This window comes from Octopus bimaculoides, chromosome 21 (assembly GCF_046866305.1).
Source record: "Octopus bimaculoides isolate indiv1 chromosome 21, ASM4686630v1, whole genome shotgun sequence".
NCBI lineage: Eukaryota > Metazoa > Mollusca > Cephalopoda > Octopoda > Octopodidae > Octopus > Octopus bimaculoides.
The window spans coordinates 28,500,469-28,524,607 of NC_142948.1; the positions used below are offsets into that span (position 1 = coordinate 28,500,469).

The 24,139-nt window shown below is 36.4% G+C and overlaps 1 protein-coding gene and 1 long non-coding RNA gene across 2 annotated transcripts in view; one reads left to right on the plus strand and one right to left on the minus strand.

Annotated features, from left to right (window-relative positions):
* LOC149131541 (uncharacterized) overlaps window positions 1-1,403 on the minus strand; it is a 6,370-nt gene extending 4,967 nt beyond the window's left edge. Inside the window, exon 1 of the long non-coding RNA XR_016237791.1 lies at window positions 1,192-1,403. This is a non-coding gene — a long non-coding RNA (uncharacterized LOC149131541). The remainder of the gene's footprint in view (window positions 1-1,191) is intronic.
* A 9,228-nt stretch (window positions 1,404-10,631) lies between these two features.
* On the plus strand, window positions 10,632-21,729 carry LOC128250442 (uncharacterized). The gene is made up of 3 exons (XM_089338985.1): window positions 10,632-11,156; window positions 16,494-16,639; window positions 18,665-21,729. The coding sequence occupies exon 3, from the start codon at window positions 18,695-18,697 to the stop codon at window positions 20,615-20,617; it is 1,923 nt and encodes a 640-aa protein (XP_089195111.1). The 5' UTR covers window positions 10,632-11,156; window positions 16,494-16,639; window positions 18,665-18,694; the 3' UTR covers window positions 20,618-21,729.
* Window positions 21,730-24,139: the final 2,410 nt, after the last annotated feature.

Below are 24,139 nucleotides of genomic sequence, written 5' to 3' on the forward strand. Positions count from 1 at the left end.
CCAGAGTATGGTTGCTTTCTCGTTTTCTGTGACCTTTTCTGGCGTGTGTTTATACCATCTTTTTTCTGTTGCTATTCCATAATGTTGGCATAGCTTCCAGTGTATATAGGTCCCAGCTCTGTCGTGTCTGTGAATATATTCCTTCTTAGCCAGGACTGGGCAGCCAGAGATAATATGATTTATTGTTTCTTGTCGATCTCCACATATTCTACAGTTACTTGTTATATTTCTTTTCATTATGTGTTTTTGTTAATTTCTGGTGGGGAGGCTTTGGTCTTGTGCAGCAATTAAAAATCCTTCAGTCTCTGCTTTGAGTCCTGAGCTTCTCAGCCATTGCTGGGATTTTTCTCTGTCTATTTCTTTCGCATTTAGTTTAGCCCAGTATTTACCACGTAGGGGCTTTTCTTGCCATCGTTTTATCATGGTCCGTTGCTGTTCTAGTTTTAGTTTGGATTTCATTTGTTTTATAGCTTTTGTTGTTTCTTCTTCTTCTTCTTCGTATTTGTTAGGTAGATTGATTTCTTGTTTTTATTTGTCAGCTTCCTTATTATTATTATTACTATTATTAATCAGGTCGCTGCCGTGAATCGAACTCGGAATCTTGGTGTTAGTAGCCCGCGATCTTAACCACTACGCCATATCGTTAGGAATGAGAACCCAGGTTCTAAATTTCCCCAAGACACATGACGAAGGCTGGAGAGTATATCAGCCGTAACGTTGTGTTAACAACAAACAAGATGAGGACAAATATCCGTCAAATGTAAATAATGTAAATAATGTAAATAATTCCTCATCTCTTAAATATAGAACTGAAATGTCTGAATGTTAAAAGGCACGTGAACTATCTATATGCATATGTCTGCATACGGGCGTCCACATATATAAACTACATATATATCCATACATACAAATTGTAAGTGGGCATGTACATTCGAGCAGTTGCAATGACAAAAACGTAGAAGAAAAAATAGAAAAATCGAAAAAAAAACGACTTTCTATTTCTTCTTTTTTTTGTGATGTTCTGATACACGCATAAATGTCAATATATGTTGTGTGTGTGCGTGTGTGTGTGTGTGTGTGTGTGTGTGTGTGTGTGTGTCAGTGAGTGAGAAAGATAAAAGAGAGAGTTTGGAATGTTTCCGTATGCGTGAGTGTATATACTTATGCAAGAGAATATATATTTATACATACCGAATTCACACCACCCATCAGCGACCAGAACTAGGAAACACATTGCTACCAAAACGCCAATTCCCTTCATGGTGATGTTTCAGTTGTCTTGCCTTGTCTCGAAAATTTCGCACTGGACCAAGATTTCGCAGCTTGTCCCAATTCGTAAAGTCTCTTCCTCGGTCTGTTTTACTCTTTATATAACCAAGGAACCACGTTGTAGTTGTGTATATGTGTATATATATGTGTATATATATAAACATATAGAGAGTTTAAGATAGGTGGGCGACATGATGTAACTAAATATTCATAAGGGGAGGGTAAGACAAAGAAAATGTAATGCAAATTATATTATTCAAATCTTTTGGGGTTTATTTATGATGCGTATAGAAACTAACGCGTAATAGATTTTCTCTTCTTTCTTATTGTAATTCATTTCTCAGAGTCTCGTTAAAACATCACGAAAATATATCAACGCACGTCACGAGTATCAATATTTACTGCTTCTCAAAAACCTGTTTTTTATTACACATTAACAAAAAATACCATCTCACCCGACATTGATTAAAAAACGCTACAAATTATTAGGGAAAGTATGTCAAAGCTTGAATTTGAATGCTATTATATTTGATAAGCATTTACAAGAACGGAAAGTATAAATGACATTCTGAAATTAATTTGAAGCTGTTTCTATTTGTTTCAATTATAAGCCAAAACTGTTAACAAATTGAGACAGTCAAATAAAGATTATATTAAATACATTTACTTAGATTTTCGTTTTGTTTTCCCATATCGACAAACATTTTAATATACGTGGTATGATCAATAAGTATCAAGACTGTAGCTATAGTAACGAAGCTAAAGTATGAAGAGTAAAGCCGCTTGGCACACATTTACCTTAAACTGAGGTGTGCACACTCACTAATCTTTAACATTCTGGTTCACATTCGCTGTTTATAGAAGTACTTGGAATTAAAGCGTGTTGTGTGTGATTGCTGAATTGAACACGACAGAGAGCTCTGAGCAGAGAAACTGTATCAAATTTTACCAAAGGCTTGGGGATACCTGCCCAGAAGCCCACGCAATGTTCCAAGTTCCAGAAACAGTTTAGAGAGGCACACATTGTATGAGATGCACGTAAGTGTACAAGTGGTTCAGACATTTCCAAGATGCCTGAAATGGTGTCGATAATGACGAACGTTCTGGGAAATCCGAAACCAGCAGGACTGAGAAACACACCGCAGATTTGCTTCCAGCTGTGAAGGGAAATATTCGAATCGCCATCCGTGAGTTATCAGAGGAGGAGTAGATTAGTTACGGTTCAGTTCAGTCTATTGTCACTGAAAATTTGGGCATGAGATGCGTGTCTGCCAATTTTGAGTTAAAACTGCTTTCAGCTGACGAAAAACACTCGGGTTTCAGTTGCGCAAGGTCTCTTTGATTGTCTCATGAACGATGAAAACCTTTTGATAAACGGTCATAATGGGTGATAAATCGTGGGTCTCTGGCTATGACTCCGAAAGAAAGGCTCCGACTTCGCAGTGGTAAACGTTCAAATTTACTGAGACCGAAGCAATGTGAAAACACTTTTGACAGTTTTCTTAGAATACAAGCGGATTGTTCATCATGAATACATTCCACCTGGTCAGAGAGTATACAAGGATTACTACCGAAACGTTTTGCGGCGTTTGCAGGATGCTATTAGTCGGAAAATGCCACACATGGATGCATCCTGGGAGTAGGAATTGCACCATGACAATACACATGCTCATTCATCGCAGCTTTTGCAGCAATTGTTGGCTAGGCACAGCGTTCCACAAGTCCAACAGCCATCGTATTCCCCAGATGTCGCCCCCTTGCGACTTCTCCCTCCTTACAAAAATCAAATCCCACTTGAAAGGAAGACTTCAGGACATCGAATCAAAGTGAATGCAATGTGTTATCTGCTGATAATCCCAGAAAACGTGTTCCGGGAATGCTTTCGTCATTAAAAACAGCGCTGAGTGACGTGTTTGTCTTCTGAAGTGGACTACTTTGAAGAACAATAACTGCCAAATTGGTACGTATTATAATTTTTTTTTTTTTTAGCACCAGTCCTGTTACTTACTGATGAATCATAGTATATGAAACCGTAGAAATTGTAATCGTGGCTGTTATATCCTTGACGTCTGTGACCATTGCTATTAAATTATTTTATCCTTGATCTTAAAGACAATGACTGTGGTAAACGCCGTGCCGAAATTCTTAGCTAATAACATCTTGCAAAAAATCGCTTAGGCACTCATTTACAAGGCGAAGTAGGCTGGAAACAAGCAATTTTCGAAGAAAAGACATAAATATTTAATGGTCGTGGATAGATTTTCCTGTGTTTATCTGTCCTTTGGCAGGCATTGTTTCTCTCTCTGCAGAAAGGTCCACCATCGTTGACATGCACATTTATTTGTTATCTGACTGAAGGGCCGTGCTACACCTTTTACAAGGTTTCTTGTTACAAATAGCACTTGGAATGATCTGACATTGATCATACGTATATACATACATAATACATACATACACACATACATACATATATTCATACATACATACACCAACCCATCCGCACAAATGTATGGCTGAAATTAGAATGTTGGGGAGAAGATACAAATCTTACTTCGTCAGCTACAAATGACCGAATCTTAATTCATAAACTCCAAATCAGCACGATGTCTGGGACTATAATTATTTGCAGCATCTTTCTAAGATTTAAAGACCGATGGTTCAATCAAGATATCTTCTTTCACAACATGGATGCCAATTCGTTGATTGGTCATGTGACAACTGTTATACTCTCAATACCGAGGAAGACCATCACACGGTCCATGAAAAATATCAGGGTTGATAATTTAATCAAAGTTTTAATGATAGGACACAGGTCCAATAGAATAGCTCTCAAACACAGACGGCCCGTATACAAATGCGTTGTTCACAACACCTCAGGCTGCTGTCAGATATGATCCATCCCATTCTTATAAGAATGACAATTCTGTCTCAATTCGTGTGCTAAACTGAAATTGTCGTTTTTGCAAAGCTTTAAAATGTCCAAATAGAACAAATGGCATGTGCAGTTCGGATAGTAAGATAAGATTGCCAGTACTAGCAGTTCTTCTTCAAATTCGTATGGATATTCTGGAAGGCACTTCCATACTGTCAAAAGATTTTTTGAATAATATCCGACAATAGAGCTCTGCATTTCAAATGACATCGTCTGGTGCATCTAAGGAGATGGTTGAACATGATTTATGCGGACGTCCAAATTTCAAGCACAGGTCTATAACCTCATTCGATCCCTGTTACACACAAAGAACAACCTGAGTTCCTCCAAATTTACTTTTATGAGTGATGTAGAACAACAAACCCAAGCGTTAGGGCCTGGAATCCCCCAAATGATCGCATGACATGTCACTTAGTTTTCTCCACAAATGATTTGTCGTCAATGCTGCATTTTACCCTATCACCAGTTTCAACAAAACTGTAATATATACACAAACAATGCCATTTTAATCCCATGTCTAGTATCTCTGCTAGTACATACATACATACATACATACATACATACATACATAGATACATATATATATATATATATATATATATATATATATATATATTTCAAGGTTTTTAACTTTTAAATTAGTATATTTAAAAGAAATAGAAACTTCAAACTCGATATATCCAAGATCGATTTATTTACCACTCTATGTCAACATTTCTGTGCCCAAACTTATCCAGTGACTGGTCCATTGGCTTTCCGACATTTGGCACTTCTTCAGGAGTGGCTACCATCAGAACAAATTACAAAAAAACACAATATATATATATATGTATATATATGCATGTATGTATGTATGTATATATGTATTGTACGCATATATAATCTCTCATCTCTTGTTTTAGTCATTTAACACTAGTCATGCTCGGAACGGCCTCTGATGATTTTACGATCAACAAAGTAACATAATATAAACACACGAACAACGGCTATAAAGCGGTGGTAGGTTACCAAAAGAGACAATGTCACACACACACACACACAGATACACGCAGACACACAAACATACACACAAATATATTTTTAGCGCTTCAGACAATCGTTTCCCAAAATCAAGTGAATACCTTGCTGTTTCTTCTAGACACATCCTGAAGATAACTTACGCTAACTGTAGGTATTCAGAGTATCATAGGCACCGCATTAATAGTAAAAAAACAATAAAACAGCCGTTCAATAACCCTATTGGACCTAGGAAACACATACATCGCAATAGCAAGAAAGCTAAGATGCAGACTGCAATGAAAAACAGCAGATCCGTCTAAATCGTGACGGTTGCAATAATAGTGATATAGCTAACACGGTAACAACGTCGGAAATTAAAGTCAGATGAGTCACATATACAACTAAATATAATAAAGGCTCATGCAGAAGTGCCAAATGTCGGAAATCCAATGGACCAGTCACTGGATTAGTTTGGGCACAGAAATGTTGACATAGAGTGGTAAATAAATCGATCTTGGATATATCGAATTTGAAGTTTCTATTTCTTTTAAATATACCAATTTAAAAGTTAAAAACCTTGAAATATATGTATATATATATATATATATATATATATATATATATATATATATATATATATATATATATATATATATATATATATATGTATGTATGTATGTATGTATGTATGTATGTACGTATATATATATGTATGTATGTATGTATGTTTGTTTGAATATATGCGTGTATTAAAATACGAATATGTATGTTCACATGGCTATATATATATATATGTATATATGTCAAAGGATGTATTTGCACAATTGACAAACAGGTAATACATCATGCGCTTGAGCACGTGCTTCAATGGGTGTGCATACGTGGGCGCTCAGCTTTTGCAAGTAAATGCGTAATTACAAATGACCTTGGAGTAAAATAATATTCACGTCTCGAACCTGCGTCTCTGAGGAAAAATACGTACAAAAAACATGTCACCATAAATGTTTTCAGTGATGCAAACTTTTATCTTTTTTTTTTAGCATGACCGCAAATCCCAAACATTTCAAAATTATTCTCATCTTCCGCTTCTTTAGAATTGTTTCAGTTACTTCAGTGTTTGATGTTTCCTTCTTCTGATGTTGCAGGTGAAGTTTCCTTACCAGAGCATGTAAGAAATAAAGAAAGGGCACCCGAAACATAATTCACTATTGATGTCTTTTCTCTCTACAGGCAAGATCGCATATTCGGAGGAACTTTATGAAAAACGACCTGTAGTTACAGCTCATTCATTGCACAGTTACCTACAACTTTTATGGCCCTCCGTATTATTCATCAGTTTTCCAACGTATTTTTGATCAAGTCACAGAATCGTTTCTTTCAAACTCTCCTTAGGTGAAGTCCATCTCTAACCATAGAGCATAAGATCTCTCTGGGAATCTTCGTTTGTAACGGCTTGTATTTCGGTTTCAATATAATCGGCATTGATGATTTTGAGCGGCTGTTTCAGTTATCATATTACTACAGGTTGCGGCAAAATTCATTCTTTAATCCCCAGATCCCATATTCTTCATAAATATTTCGACAGCAAACGCACAATGAGCTCCATTCTAACATATGATACTAATTACAAACTATGACAAAACATTCGTTACGCAATGACATCATCACCTACCTAAATTCATTAGCATCACACCAACCACCTTTTCAAATTTAGAAGGTTTCTTTGCCGTATCCTCTGTTCCTGCAAGGCAATTATCTCTGTCGGACACATACGTAGTCTTGAATTTTCTTGTTATATTTATTTGAATTGCAAAACAAGGTATTTCTTTAATCCCAGATAAGATTTTATTGTGTGTAACTATAGAAAGTAGAGTTAATTAATCTCCCTGTTATATATATTGCCTCACTCTTGTTTGAAGCTTATGAATTATTAATTTTTACCTTACACACAACCTTCACTTTACTATCGTACTCGTTCCCAATGACTGGTAAATATGGTCTTATACAGATTGGATGTGTGAGCGGGATATCCTGCCCCCCAAAATATGTGTTCCTGTAAATAGCATTAATAATATAATGTTGAATAAGCATCCGGGTGCAATATTCACTTATGACTCAATTGACAGTGTTTTTGATGATCAGGATAGTGTTAACTAACCTATCGAATTTTGGAACTCACTAGAACCACCAGGTACATCTCATTGTCTTCAGCTGAAAAAAGCGACTCCTATTATGCTATTACTCTTTTATTCTTTTACTTGTTTCAGTCATTTGACTGTGGTCATGCTGGGGCACCGCCTTTAGTCGAGCAAATCGACCCCAGGACTTATTCTTTGTAAGCCTAGTACTTATTCTATCGGTCTCTTTTTGCCGAACAGCTAAGTTACGGGGACGTAAACACACCAGCATCGGTTGTCAGGCGATTGTGGGGGGGGGGGACAAACACAGACACACAAACACACACACACATATATAAATATAAATATATATATATATATATATATACATATATATATATATATATATATATATATACGACGGGCTTCTTTCAGGTTCCGTCTACCAAATCCACTCACAAGGCTTTGGTCTTCCCGAGGCTATAGTAGAGGACACTAGCCCAAGGTGCCACGCAGTGGGACTGAACCCGGAACCATGTGGTTGTTAAGCAAGCTATTTACCACACAGCCATTTCAATTGTACAAGACTAATTATGCACAAGCTTATGATGAACTACATTGAGGTAAATATTCTCACTGGTTGTGGTATAGGTGAGACCGTTTATATTCCTCGCATACCAGATAACCATCGGCGAAATTGTCCCGTGACCAACACTTAAGCACTAAACGTAAAGGATACATTGTCAGAGATAAGTCGCTTGCTCTAAGACAAGTAGGAGCGAAAACCAGTCGATGGACCCGACGGACAAAAGTACAACGTGGCATCAAAACCACAATTCGGTCTTTGGTGGACCATATTTGGGGAGATACTCGAGCCTGTGCAGATGTGTGCGGGATATCAACAGCACTGACCCCAACAGTTTGGGAATCGACAATTGCAGTCCAGAACATGGGATAGGCTTGGACACTCTAGGGATTCGTCTTTCATTCCTTCTGTGTGAACTGAGTCTAAAACCATTACTGCAGAAATTGGACGTGGTTACAGGCATTACCCCAGAACTGAGACGGGGAAGAAATTTGTTGACATATGAGATGAAGTCACCGTCATAGTGTGTCGAACATCAGGCATACAGATATGTTCGGTTCCGTTCTAAAATTATACGAGGCTGTCAACGGAGCAAAAATTAACCAAGAAAAGTCTGTGGGCCTGCAGTTTGAAACGGGGTTCCGGTTAAATTTCTCGGCGTTTTCTTTCGCCTGTACCAGATAGGAGCGTACGCCCTTCCGCTTATTGTTCATGTGACGCGTTCCATTCGTCAGGTGCTCCCACTGCTCTTAATACTCGCTGGATAGAGGACCGGGAATTGGGTGGCTGCTGTGCGCAGTATTCAATTTTGATATCTGCATTGCTTACTGCGGGGTGATGTGGAGTCGCAATGGCCCAGTGGTTAGGACATTCTCAATTTTGCTGATCATAATCGATGCCACTTTTCCGAGCATTCGCAGCAGTGAAGGGTCGAGTTTCACTGATGATTTAAAAGGATTGGTGAAGGTTTTACATACCTCCTACTCCAACATATCGATTGCCAAACATTTCCTGCATTTTTTAGATACCGTAAAACCACGAGTATAGTCCGCAGGGGATTTTTGGGGGCCTGTACCTCTGGAAAACCTAAACCTTGTGTATAATACGCACCCCTTCTCTAACTTGAGTCAAGGAGGTCTATATAACGTCCTTGATATGTAAACATATATACGGTAACGTCCTTTGTTATTATTATTATATATATATATATATATATATATATATATATAACATAATGCAAACGTGTAGCTTTTTTGTGCACTTTGTTTGCTGAAAATAAAGAAATATCAGTGATAACGTCAGTGAAAAATAAATATTAAGTACATTGCCTTTACATATTTATTACTATCAGTTACAAGCCCTACATCACAAAATGCGTCTGAATAAACATTGCCGGACAGCAAATAGAGACTCGGACATTGCTTGCAAAAATATTTTTCATTTTTAACCTCGTATATAGTACGCACTAGGGATTTTGACCATTAAATTTTTTGGGGGAAAATTCGGATTATACTCTAGGATTTACGGCATTTTGTTTCTTCTGTAGCCTGTATACATTCATTCAGCGTAAGTCTTGAATTAAATCTTCTTTATAAAAGCATTTTCGAACGAGTTATATCCCGTCTTATATCCCGTGTTTAGGAAACGAATGAAAGAAAGAATACGAGTCGCTTCCCTGAATTACAACATCATTGAATTATCTCCCTTGGACTGCAGGAGTACTAGAAGCAAGAAATATATCTACGTTCCGTTTCAGTTACTCTGCGGTCTTGAATAATCACCCCCACCCCCCGACAGCGCCTATTATTTTTCAGATTTTTCCAACCCCTCCCCCACCACTTTTATTCCCACCCACCCCGCTTATTACTTTTTCAGATTTTTTCCAACCGCCGCTTTTATTACCCAACCCCTCCTCTTATTAAGTTTTCAGATTTTTTTCCAACCCACGCTAATTAATTTTTCAGATTCCCCCCACCCCTCTTATTAATTTCTGAGAACCCCATTCCCTCTTTAATTCTACCCCACCCCTATTAAATTTTGCTAATGTATCTCCGGTGAAATTTTATTGTAAGCTATTCATATTGATACAATAGCTGGAGAATCTAATAATTATTTTATTTTACGTTAAAAATATCATATATACTTTACTCTTTTACTCTTTTACTTGTTTCAGTCTTTCGACTGCGGCCATGCTGGAGCACCGCCTTTAGTCGAGCAAATCGACCCCAGGACTTATTCTTTGGAAGCCTAGTACTTATTCTATCGGTTCCTTTTCACCGAACCGCTAAGTTACGGGGACATAAACACACCATCATCGGTTGTGAAGCAATGCTAGGGGAACAAAAACAGTCACACAAACATACATACACACACACACACACACACACATACACACATACATGTATATATATATATATATATATATATATATATATATATATATATACGACGAGCTTCTTTCAGTTTCTTTCTACCAAATCCACTCACAAGGCTTTGGTCGGCCCGAGGCTATAGTAGAAGACACTTGCCCAAGGTGCCACGCAGTGGGACTGAACCTGGAACCATGTGGTTGGGAAGCTAGCTACTTACCACACGGCCACTCCTGCGCCTATACTTGACAAAAAAAAACAAAAAAAAACACATAACAAGTAGTACAATGTTGTAAAATAAATAGGATATATAAACTAAATAACTAATTCTAGTATTAGAAAAAAATAAAGAGTGGCAGCCTTGAAAATTTTAAATAATGATGTCTCATTTAGTCACAAGGCCAACAATTTGTGGGGAAGGACAGACGGATTAAAATGGCCCAGTACATTACTGGTGCTTTATTTTATCGACCTCGTAGGGATGAAAGGTAAAGCTAACCTCAGCGGGATTGAACTTAGAATGTGATGGACCATAACTCTACGTTGCAAAGCACGTTGCCCGATGCTTAGGCACAAGTTCAGCAGTTTGATGGGAAGGCGGAAGTCGATTAAATGAAATAACAAAATCTGGAGGATTTCATTATTATTTTGACTGACACGTCTTTAAATTCTCTACGGTTTTTATCTACCAAACACCAGCATAAATTCCACGCAAACTAAGAACTGTCCGTGAAGCTTGGCGATCCGTAAAGAAGCGAATATCGAAACGGAGAAACCTACAGAAGGACAGTAACGAAAAATCATGAATCTATTATTCATACCTATTTACGGAGTGCTATATTTTATTATGGATAGTATAATAAATACTGCAAGTTCATGAAACGGTAATTATACTCTTTTCAAAGTGTTTTAGTTTTCATTCTTTTTAAAACCTGTTGTTTGTATCAATATCTGTTTAGTTCAGGGGTTTTCAAACTTTTTGACTTGCGGACCCCTTTATATTACAGGCTTTACCTTAGGGACCCCCTTATAAACGCTTATGAAATTTATACATAAATATTTGCTTAAAATAACATATATTTTAAAATTTATTTATTTAACAGTATTTAACAAAATAGGTTTATTGTCAATTAAAAGATTTCGATTAAAAAACATATAAAATCAAATTTCCCATAAAAAGTCTTTGCTGTCTACGAACCCCCTGTCTTGTCCTTGCGGACCACAGTTTAAAAGCCCCTGGTTTAGTCCACAACATTTTTCAAAAATCCCATAATTACCATAATTTACGAAAGCTTTATTTTTATTATCCAAATGTACATCTTAACTAAAGTGAACGTTCGAAGCACACGTTTGTTTTAATTTTAATTGCCTCTTAATTATTTCTTTTGCCTCGTTGTGTCGTTGTATGTGCTTTAAGATGCTTTTCCCCCTAATTTTCGTACATACACTGAACAGTTACTGATTCCCACCCACCCCCGTTTATTCCAACATAGCCGCTTATATCAATTTAAATAAATGTGCATCACCCCCTATTATGTGAGACCCAAGAGTAAAAAACCAAAGGAGACAACCTAAAATTTTAAAAAAATTTTATACTGTCGTCACGAAACAATTACCGATTTACTACCCCACCTCCGTTTATTCCAACCCACCCGTTTATATGAATTTAAGCAAATGTTTAACCCACCTGCTCCAATCGCCCTCCTATTATTTGGGACCCGAGAGCAGTTAAATATATATATATATATACAATGGACGGGAGTTGAACACCTACAGCTACTTGGATGCACATACGTGGACACGCATGCATGGATTCATACGCGCGCATACACTCACTCACTAACGCGCTCGCAAGCACAATAGCTTCGAAATTTCTAGACGCATACATTTCGCTTTCGTTTTCCACAATATCGGGAGGGTAAGGACAACGCGTAAACTGAGAGGAAGCAGAGACAATGAAGCAGCAGGGATTTGAAAGATGTGATAGCGGGGAAAGGAGTGTTTATATGAAGTGAGTCAGTAATCCACGGCATTGGGAACGGTGTAAAAGGAGGAAACACAATACTAGGGATTAGCGTGTCACAACTGACATAAAATGGCACAATTTCTGCTAATACGTTTAAAAAGAAAGACAAAATTCTCGTTTCTGAGACGTAATTGGCGTTACTTAAATTTAGCGTAAAATGAACGTTCTTTGTAAAAGAATTGAATGGTTTAAACAGAGTTAGGTCCCATCATGTCGAGAGGAGAAAGAAAGGAAAGGGAATGTTAGGAGTTACCTCCCATGAATAATGACCCCATTTAGTTGTTTCCCTTGCAGGTGTAAAATAAGCAAAATTTCTTTCCCAGAAAACGAAGAAAAGAAGCAATGTTAAATCTCTGAACGAAGTATTAACAGTAACTGCACGATAAAGTGAAGTATATTTGCCACTTAAATGTGGCTGACCCCTAAGGGTGGATGTTACTGTTGCTTTTAGCCCCAAGAGAACATCTCCTCCAGCTGGCTATCGACACACATCTGTGTCCTGTCTATATTTGCCAAGGGAAGTTATCTTTCCCATCTTGATCTGCGATACATACGGATTCTAGTTTAAGGGTAGGTTCCCTTCTTCAGCGTACGACAATCGCCGACCTTCGATGAGAAAGATACTTCCTGGCAAATGAGACATAAAGAAGAATAAATGAAGTGCGAGGGTTAGATCTAGTGTCTCCCGTCCATAATGTACATGAGATGGCTTTCCTAATGTTTGTAAGAAGAAACCTTGCCATTTTTTGGATGATAAAGTTCATCAAATGAAATGAACCTTATGTTGCCATCTCAGGTTACACCTGACCTATCGCAGAGGCTGTTAAGGCGGCATTGACTGTCACATTTGTCACCAGGTTCATGTAGCGCATAATAAAATTTCCTCTCCTTCAGACAGACACACAGAATGGTGGACAGGCAGACCGACTGTCCGGCAGATGGGCAGACACACAGACACACAGACAGACAAACTGACAGGCATACAGACAGAGAGATAGATAGATAGATAGATGGATGGATGGATGGATATGGGTATTTGTGATATTGTGATTTATTTTCATCAATAAATAGAGCTCTTCTCCGTTGTGAACATACGTGGTCTGATCAGTAAGTATCCGGGCTGTTGCCCCATATTAATGAAGCTAAAGCATGCAGAGTAGAGCCAGGAACCTGCACAAAGTGGATGTAGGCCTTGTCAAATCAAAACTGGATCTCTGTCTGTGGAGGCTCCCCGATGAATCTACCTCGAAACAGGAGGTGCCAATGAGGGTAGTAACATCAAACTCCCTTATTCACGAAATGCCACATATCAGAAGAGGCTCACAATAATAACTCTGTAGCAAAAACTGTTGTGCCCCAGCATGGCCACAGCTTTAGGATGAAACTGATAAAATAAAAACATATATTTAAATACGCGCAAGAGCCCTGATGTGAAAACGCTTGTTGAAACAAATATTGTTATATTTCGGGATGGTTATTTGTTTTCTCTTTTCTTATAAAAAAAAACACACGCACTATATATTCTTTCTTCATTCGTTTATTATTATTCTCAATTGTTAAGAAATCGTTCATCACTCATCTGTGACCTCTTCAGCAAATCTTTCCTCCACGTCTTTCCTTCTGTTCTGTTTAGTCTATTTTGTCTCGTTGTAATGTGCATCATCTGCGCATGAGTTTACATGTGAAATTGTGTTGTTCTCCGAAGATTATTTTCTTGTGAATTCATGATATGCCTTGAAATTTCTTTTAAAACATTTTATTACTTTAAAATTTCTATCTTACAATTAACTAAATTAGCATTAACTAATTAACGATTAACTAATTAGTTGTTTTCATATTTTTTTATAATTAAGATCTAAACTGTTAATATATGAATGCGAAAGAGATAGTTGAATAACTGTAAACCTACTTTTGGGCCACCCTGTATGTATATGTTAACAAACCGCGCTAACCTCAAAGTCTCCACATCATAGTGCTGCCTGAAAGTTATAGACAAAATATAAACCGCACAGAGATTGAGATAATTCATAAGTATTAGGTTATTGAATAATTAAAATAAAAATAATTAAAACAAAACTATTGTTGGCACTCCGTCGCTTACGACGTCGAGGGTTCCAGTTGATCCGATCAACAGAACAGCTTGCTCGCGAAATTAACCTCCAGGTGGCTGAGCATTCCACAGACACGTGTGCCCTTAACGTGTGACAAGGCTGACCCTTTGAATTACGGACACAACAGAAAAAGGAAGTAAGAGTGAGAGAGAGAGTTGTGGTGGAAGGGTACAGCAGGGTTCGCCACCTTCCCCTGCCGGAGCCTCGTGGAGCTTTAGGTGTTTTTGCTCGATAAACACTCACAATGCCCGGTCTGGGAATCGAAACCGCGATCCTATGACCGCGAGTCCACTGCCCTAACCACTGGGCCATTGCTCTTCCTCAAAACAAAACTATAACCTACTCACATCAGTAATTATATAGACGCACATGTATGAAGTAAATAGACACATTACACAGTAGGGCAACAATATATACACACCAGAGAAAGCAGTAATGTAAACATAGTATAATGAACAACTAATATAGACACAAGATTTTGGAGTGGAAGAAAGTTTATTGTTAATTATATGAACCACAGCACATGGTTGGTATTGTATTTTATCAATCTTGCAAGGATAGTTAACCCCAGCAAGATTTGAACGCAGAACGTTATGGGTCGGAAATAAATACCACAAGGTATTATTTTTCCAATAGTATTAAGACACAAGAACAGCAGAGTGGGGTGGGGGGCACTGTGTTAAATGAACCCCTGGATATTACTAGTACATATAACATCAGCTCCAGAATGACAATAGAAACTCTGGTAGGATTTGAACATAGAACATAAAGCGACAAAAGTAAATTGTAGAGTAAGACAAAAGTGAGATATTAGGGGAGAGATAGATATCTTTTTATTATAGCCACACAGGGCTGAGAGATAGAAAGATAGATACAGAGATAGATAGAGAGAGAGAGAGAGAGAGAGATATGAAAAAGAAAGAAAGGGTTGTTTTTTTGTTTGCATGGTATCAAAAGGAGAGTGGATTCGAACTTGTTACTTGGCTAAATTCTTTATTTCATCTCATCGTCTATTACCTAAACGTTACAAGTGCAATAATAATTATGGTGATAAAAGAAAGTGCGAAAGAAAGTAGAACAATCAATGATGGGTTTATGACATAATGAAAACACAAAAGAAACAGATATGGATGTTTAAGAACATTGAGGGGTTTACATTTGAACAGCCCAACGTAGAAGTGTGTCGCCATTTTTAGCCACTGCATGAGAACAGGCCAGATGCAGAGATGGAAAGCCATTGACATTTCGTTGGTTAAGCTGAAAATATGAGACAATAAAAACATTAAAAATTGGTGTCTAGAAGGGGAGGTAGATTGGTGGGGTGGAAGTAATTAAGTGAGGATTATGTTGCATTTAAACAGACTTATAACAAACATGTAGAGGCGCAATGGCCCAGTGGTTTGGGCAGCGGACTCGCGGTCGTAGGGTCACGGTTTCGGTTCCCACATCTGGCATTGTGAGTGTTTATTGAGCGAAAACACCTAAAGTTCCACGAGGCTCCGGCAAGGGGTGGTGGCGAACCCTGCTGTACTCTTTGACCACAACTTTCTCTCACTCGTTCTTCCTATTTCTGTTGTATCTGTATTTCAAAGGGCCAGTTGAATCTCTCCGAGAACTACGTTAAGGGTGCACGTGTCTGTGGAGTGCTCAGCCACTTGCCCGTCAACTTCACGAGCAGGCTGTTCCGTTGATCGGATCAACTGGAACTCGCGACGTCGTAACCGAGCGATTGCCATGTCCTGATTTAAGCTGCAATAGCTGTTTATTGCTGTAGCTCATTTAACTTTAGCCTTTATTTCATTAAATTTCCTTCACCTGAAAAAAAAGCAGTTTTATAATAACACTATGAGAGCAAATTTTAATAAGATATAACAGTTAGCTTTTAATGAAAAATAATATGCTGAATATACATAAAGCATGAATTATGGTAAAAAAAAAAACTTTGTAATTATAATAAAAGTTTGCAATGTACATAAAGACATGTAAAGATGTTGTGGGAATTATAACGATCGGAATATTTTAAAATTAGTATAACATTTTTACGTGATCTATTCAATAATTCATATCTTATTCTTTGATTGCAGCTGCTGTCTTGAAATAACCGATCAATACACAACTAGAAATCATAAGATAAAATGCATTTATACAGACTGTTTCTGAGAACTGACAGCTTTGCAGAGGTACAATATTTAGAGAGAATACTCCGACTGAAGAACTACTTTCCAATCACGTAAGTATATAAAGAGTTCCTATCTATTCTATGTTGTTGTTGTTTTTTTGTTGTTTTTTTTTTTCATGGTGGGTTTAAAGACGGAATGGCGACAACTACATGTCATTTAAGTGCCTTCAAATTCATTGTGAGAACAGGATAAAGTTAATGTAGACTTGGAAAGAAGGTTTCCATCAGAATGGAATTATATAAATTTTACTCAAGGTTCAGATTGAGACGATAAGCTGTCTATGAATCGAGTCTCTCAGCCATCAGATGTATTAACGATATTTACCAATAATCAGAAAATTATACAGGTTATACGACACTTTATATAATATATTTCATATATATATATATCTAACTAACTGTATGTGTGTGTATATATATATATATATATATATATATATATACATATATATATATATATATATATATATATATATATATATATACACGCACACACACACACACACACACACACACACACACACACACACACACATATTTATATAAAAGATACAAAATAATTTATTCTCCAACACATGATAATACTATTACAATAGCATGAACAGGATAAACTGCCCTTATATTGTAAGAGAGCTGCAATCATAGAGTAACGATTTTTTTCTGCAGTATAAGGATAGATTATCCCGTTTATGCTATTGTAGTAGCATTATCATGCGTTTGAGAATAAATATTTCTGTATCTTTCAATACATCTCAACGCTTCTAAAGCAAATTTTGTTTTATTACTTTCATTGTAAATTAAATATATATATGTATATGCTTTCGTTGCGAATGATTTTTTTAAATATGGTGCCGAGTTTACAATGCTGTAAATAATAATGATATGACGTTGCGGTATAAAATCTTGCTGACAAACACTCACAAACATATACTAAAATAGCTACAAAGAGACATACATTCACGCCTGCCAGTTGTCACATGTGTATAAGTATGTGTAGATGTGTGTATGTTTAATAACTTACCTTAAAGCGGAAACACACACACTGAGACATATATACAAGCATACAATTACACACGTACACTCAGACAGATACATAATGATATACAAAATGTGTTGTCGTTATCGTCGTGGTAGAAAATGTCCTGTTGACAATAGAAATATTATATCTATAAAATGTTATATTGTTTTAATGGAAATAAAAGTAAAATTTCGTAGTCACACTAGCCAGCCCTCACATACATATAGTAAGATAGACACAAACAGACATACATTCGCGCAGTCAGTCGTCACATATGTATATGTATATGTATGTGTGTGTGTGTGTGTTTAATAACGTACCGTTACATATGTATATGTATGTATAGATGTGTGTATGCTTAGTAACGTACCTAACGCCGAAAGACACACACTGAGACATATACACACTCATGCACTTACACACACACACACACACTTACAGTCAGATACACAGTCATATACAAAATGTGATTTCCTTGTTGTCGTGGTATAAAATATCTTGTTGACAATAGAAAGCTTATCTCTATGAAATGTTATATTGTTTTAATCGAAATGAAAATGATGGAAATGAAAATTAAATTTTGTATGGACACTGACCAGCCCTCACATACATATAGTATGTTTAATAAGAGGTGCAGCCAAACAAAAAAGAGCCATACCACGACCTCAACAATAACAACAGCATGAGAATAAAGAATCAAAACGGTTTTCAAGCACTCTATAAGTAGACTTCTACTGAAATAGAACAACCAGTCATCCATGCAAAAACAAACGCGTTCTTGGAAAATCTCGTCTCATTAATGTTAATGGGTAACTCTAATAGTATAGGCTACACATGTCTGATTGTATATACAACGGGCTTCTTTCAGTTTCCGTCTGCCAAATCCACTCACAAAGCTTTAGTCTGCCCGCGGCTATAGTAGAAGACACTTGCCCAAGGTGCCGCGCAGTGGGACTGAACCCAGAACCATGTGGTTGGTAAGCAAACTACTTACCACACAGCCACTCCTATTTCATTGCTTTTAAGTAAAATTAACAATAAGAAATTATCTGTTTCAGATTTCCTGAGGTAAAAACTGAAACGAAAAAATGTATAAGTGGAAAAGAAACGCAATTTTGTTTTGGGTCACCATTATTTTCGTGTATGCTATGTGGATTTACAGTTTGAGTGTTGAAGACATCGAACCAACTGAACAAAAACCACTCCAAGAATTCTTGGTTTATTCGACAGCATGTCAGATCCCAGCCATTGATCCATTCGATATTTCCGTATATAAGTATTTCTCAATAAGTGTATGGCGGCCCTGTCCGGGTAAAGCTTCTCTGACGTACCAAGAGGATAACGTTTTAAGAATTAATAAAACTCTCATCAAACAGCAGTATAAAAACAATTTTCAGTTGTGTAAAATATACCCAATTGTGCGGATAGATATTGACGATAATCATATAGAATATATGGATGAATCGTTACAGTTTAAATCAGACGTGAATATATCTCATGAATTTATAACAGTTCAATGTTTTAATAGAGACAATGATATTATTTACACCAACTTTCATGCATTTGTCCAAAGGAACGAATCGCTGCTTGAGAAAAAGAAACCAACTTATACTCTTGAACATAAAATTTCAAAACATCCAATGAAAAACACTATTTTAACAAACAAGCTTTCACTAAATATTCTATTAATTGGAGTTGATTCAGTTTCACGATTGAACTTCATACGACAAATGCCTCTCACTCGTCAGTTTTTATTAAAGCATGGAGCCTTTGAAATGTTTGGTTACAATAAAGTGGCTGATAATACATTTCCCAATATGGTACCATTTCTTACTGGTCAGTATGTAGAAGACCTACTTGAGCCAAGTAAATCTGCGTCAAAGCCTTTTGACAAACACGATATAATTTGGAAACATTATAATAAATCCGGTTACGTTACTATGTTTGCAGAAGATTTACCATCTGGAGCAATGTTTAACTATTTGAGATATGGTTTTAAAAAACAACCGACTGATCATTATTTCAGGCCATTTGCGCTGGCAATGGATGAACAACGTTCCTTCTGGTCAAATAATTTGTTTTGTTTCGGTAATCGTATGGAAGCAGCTGTAGTTCTACAATATACATACGATTTTATCAGAGTGTATAAAGATAAACCATATTTCTCGTTAACATTTATTACGCGTGTTTCACATGATGACATGAATGAAGCAGGACGAGCAGATCTTGAATATCTGAGGATCCTTGAGAAATCTTATAGTCAAAATCTGCTAAACAATACTATTTTGTTTTTCTTTTCTGATCATGGAATTAGATTTGGTTCATTTCGTAAAACTTATGTCGGTCGACTGGAAGAACGACTTCCTGCTATGTACATCCTTCCACCTGAATGGTTCAGAGATAAATTTCCTACACTGTGGAATAATCTTAAAGTAAATACTCACCGACTAACAACACCGTTTGATATATATGAAACCCTACAAGATATCTTAAATATCGAAAAAGCAGCAGAACGTTCTAAATCTAATGAAATTGACTATAAAAATCTCAAACGAATCAGCCTGTTCAAGAAGGTACCTTTAAATCGTTCTTGCGAGGCAGCAACTATTAAACCACACTGGTGCACATGTCACGTCTTTACTCCAGTTGCTGTTGATGACAACATTGTAATTAAAGTAACTAATTACCTTGTTAATTATATCAACAATATGACATTAAATTCTAAAAACTTGTGTGCCAGGTTAAAATTACAGAAAATCAAAAATGCTGAATTTTCAGGAATGAATGACGAGGTACTTTCTTTCCTTGTTAAAGGAATACAGACTTATAAAGATTACCGAGTTATTATGCAAACACTTCCTGGGGAAGGATTATTTGAAGGATCGGTAAGGTATTATAGGGACAAAAAACAATTATCCTTATTGGGACAGATTAGTCGAATAAACCGTTACGGACATCAATCAGATTGTATTCATGACAGTCTCTTGAGAAAATATTGCTACTGTATATAACGGTTTGCAATAGATTTTTCTATGTATTATTTGAAAGTACGTATATATATATGTATATATATATATATATATATATATATATATATATATATATATATTCATATAGAAATGGTGATAAATTGAATATTAATCCTATTTAAAACCAAGTGGCCTAACCTGCAGTACATAGATAATTCTTTATTCTGTATATTTCTCATTTTGTCCTGTTCTGGTGTTTTGCGAAATTTTTCTGGAGAACATTATTTTTCATTGTGGTTGGGTCGTTGATGACCTCTTTCTAGCATATTGGATGTCCACCAAGCGGTCATCCCTTATACACGTGTTATATATATATATATATATATATATATATATATATACACATATATATATATATATCAACAGATTTAACTTACTCGCCTTTACACAATTGCGTTTGTATCCGATAATATGCGCGAAATTGTTCACAGCTTATTGCAAACTTATCGATGGTATTATAATTAGTCAAAAGGTAAAAACTTGAATGAATGAATGATCAATAAGATGCTTTCATAACACTAAGATTAGTATTTGACAAAGAGAGGTCAATCCATATTTCGATGCATCAATAATGATTAGATATCATGGATATGGATTGCTCATTCTAATTCATTAAATTTCGTGTTATATTTAAGAAATAACGAGGAGACAAAATCATTCGAAAATTTTTCAGAAAAATTAAGGCAGGTTTAAAGTTCTTAATGCCAAGTTCAAAAACTCTAGTTAAGAGTAGAAACGAATGACTGTGCATCGTATACATCGTTAAGAAGGAGAAGCAAAATAGCTGAAGTACAAACTTTCTTAATACTACTGGAAACAATAATAACAATAAAAACATAAAATCTATAAGAATACAAATATTGGTCTCAAATTTTGGCACAGGGCCAGCAATTTCTGGGGTGGGTGTAAATCGATTACATCAACCCCAGTAATCAACCGGTAGTTACTTTATCGATCCCGACAACATTTGAACTCAGTATGTAAAGTCGAAAATTGCCACTATGCATTTTTATTCTTTGCGATAGCGATTCTGACGGCTCACCGCCTTAATCCTTTCTACTGGCCAGAAATTCGACCCCAGTACTCAACTGCTACTTAATTTATTGACCCCAAAAGGATGAAAGACAGAATCGACCTAGGCGGAATTTGAACTCAGAACGTAGCGGTAGACCAAATACCGCTAAGCATTTTGCCTGCCTCACGAGTTGTCAAAAGAAACTGCATGGATCAATATTCCATCAGTGATATGTTTCTGAAACGTAGTGAAAATAATCCTTTCCCAAAAGAACTGGTAAGTGTAGATGAAAAATGGATTCTTTACGCTTATATAGTAAGAAAAAGAGCGTGGGTTTTTGTGGGGGATCCCCACTAAACAACTTCCATAAACAGATTATTCATTCAAAAAATTCATGTTTTGTGCTTGGTGGGATTTCAAAGGCATTATGTACCATGAGTTACCCCCCCCCCCACAAAATTAGACCTCAGTTCTAATGCGTACTGCCATCAATTTCTAAATATGATTCAAAAGATCAAGGAATTGAGGCAAACGCTCTCTTACAGGAGAGACGCTGTGGTCCACCAGAACAATGCCCGAGCACATGTGTCTTTGGCTACCCACACAAAGTCGCATGAACTTAGGTGGGATCTCTTGCCCCATCCACCATACTCCACTGACAATGCGCCATCTGATTATCATTTCTTTTTTGTTTTCTCTGTAGAACTGTCTAAAAGGAAAACCATATAATGATCTATATTAGGGGTCGGCAGCTTCTTTGCCACCACGGGCGAGATCGAGTATTAATGACGAACAGCAGGCCAGACGAAAGTCATAAAAGAATAATTATGGAAAATTACACAAGCTAAAATTTAATCATGAATGTTGACTCTACTTAAAAATATTTTGTATTAACCACAAATGGATGTAGTAATGGAAAAACATCATTTATTCAATTTAAGACATCATTGGAATCATTTGTTTTAAAAACATAATCTTATATGTTTAAAAACATATATGCTATATATGTTTAAAAACATATATAGCAGCTAAAAAAAAATAATGAGAAACCTGATGTTTTTGTTCCTTGAAAGCTTCTCAATATTAGGCTTCAAACTTGTTGATGCCAAGAGCAAAATATTATCAAGATGATTATCAGTTAATCTTGTTCTCAAATTATTTTTAGTTTGTTTCAATTTGGAGAGTAATTGCTCACACTGACAAGTGCTTCCAAACAAAGATTGCATGATTCACTAAGTTGGGATACTTATCACTCGCAAAAAAATATTTTTGCATGGAAGTCAATCAATGTAACATCTTTAGAATGAAATTTAGATCTCAGTAAGACGTCACACTGCATATCAATCAATCTCATTTGAAAACGTTCTGATACTGTCTTCATCTCCACAGCAAATGGTCTAGCAAACAATTTAAACTGATTTGCCTGCAGCAAAACGGGATGCAAATTCATTTCTCAAATCCCCGATTTTATTCACAAATACTTCTGAATTCTGTGGTTTCTATCTTTGAAATGATGGTAAATGCGCATAATTTTCATTTCGAAATTGATGTTCCCAGAACCATAGCTTTTTTTTTCATTTTTCCTTTAAGAGCGGGGTTTTACGTTGAAGTTTTCAAATTTAAGTTATTTAAATGAGTCACAATATCCACAATAAATGCCGAAATTGCAAGCCAATCAGGATCTCGAAAATATGAACTATCCACACGTTTGCTTTCGAGAAGTATCGCCACTTCTTTGTGTAAGGCAAGTACTTTTTTGGCATTGATCCTTGGCTAAGCCAGCGTCTCGTCTCTCATATTACAATAAATTTAAATTTTGGTGGTGCGTCAGCATGGCCGCAGCTCTAAGCTGAAACAACAAACAACAAACTCACTGAGCATCAGTTCTCTCGAGCCGGTCAGAATCCTTTCGTGGGACGGATCCGGCCTGCGGGCCGTAGGTTGCCGAGCCCTGGTTTAGATGGTGTCAAGACCCACTTAGATTACTTCTTTCCATCAAAAGCAACTGAGTTTTATACCGATGAAATATCTAAATTGTCTGCTAGATGGACTAAAGTAATAGAAAATGGAAATTACTTTAAAGAATAAAGATTGAGATCCTGCTAAAACACAATCCTGAGAAGTTTGTTTGTTAATATAATAAGCTAATTGTTGAATTTATGATAATAGCGAAAACCTTGTAAGCTCCCTAGATTTCACGAGCTGAATAATGATATTTTTATTGTTTACTCAAGAATGGGTGTTGTTACCAGAGGTTTCTGTATTATAATCTCATTAGATCTCACCCCTTAGTGTCTGTTTCTTCGTTCGAAATTACGGTGTATGTTTTTGCATATTTTCTTAATGATTCTCCCATCACGAAATCAAGAGCTACAGTGAAGACCATAATTCGTTGATGAGATTATAGGACAAAGAAATGTCATGAGATTCCACCTTCAGTATTCAAAATATAGTTAGCTTTTGACTAATTTTCTTGATTCACTGAATAA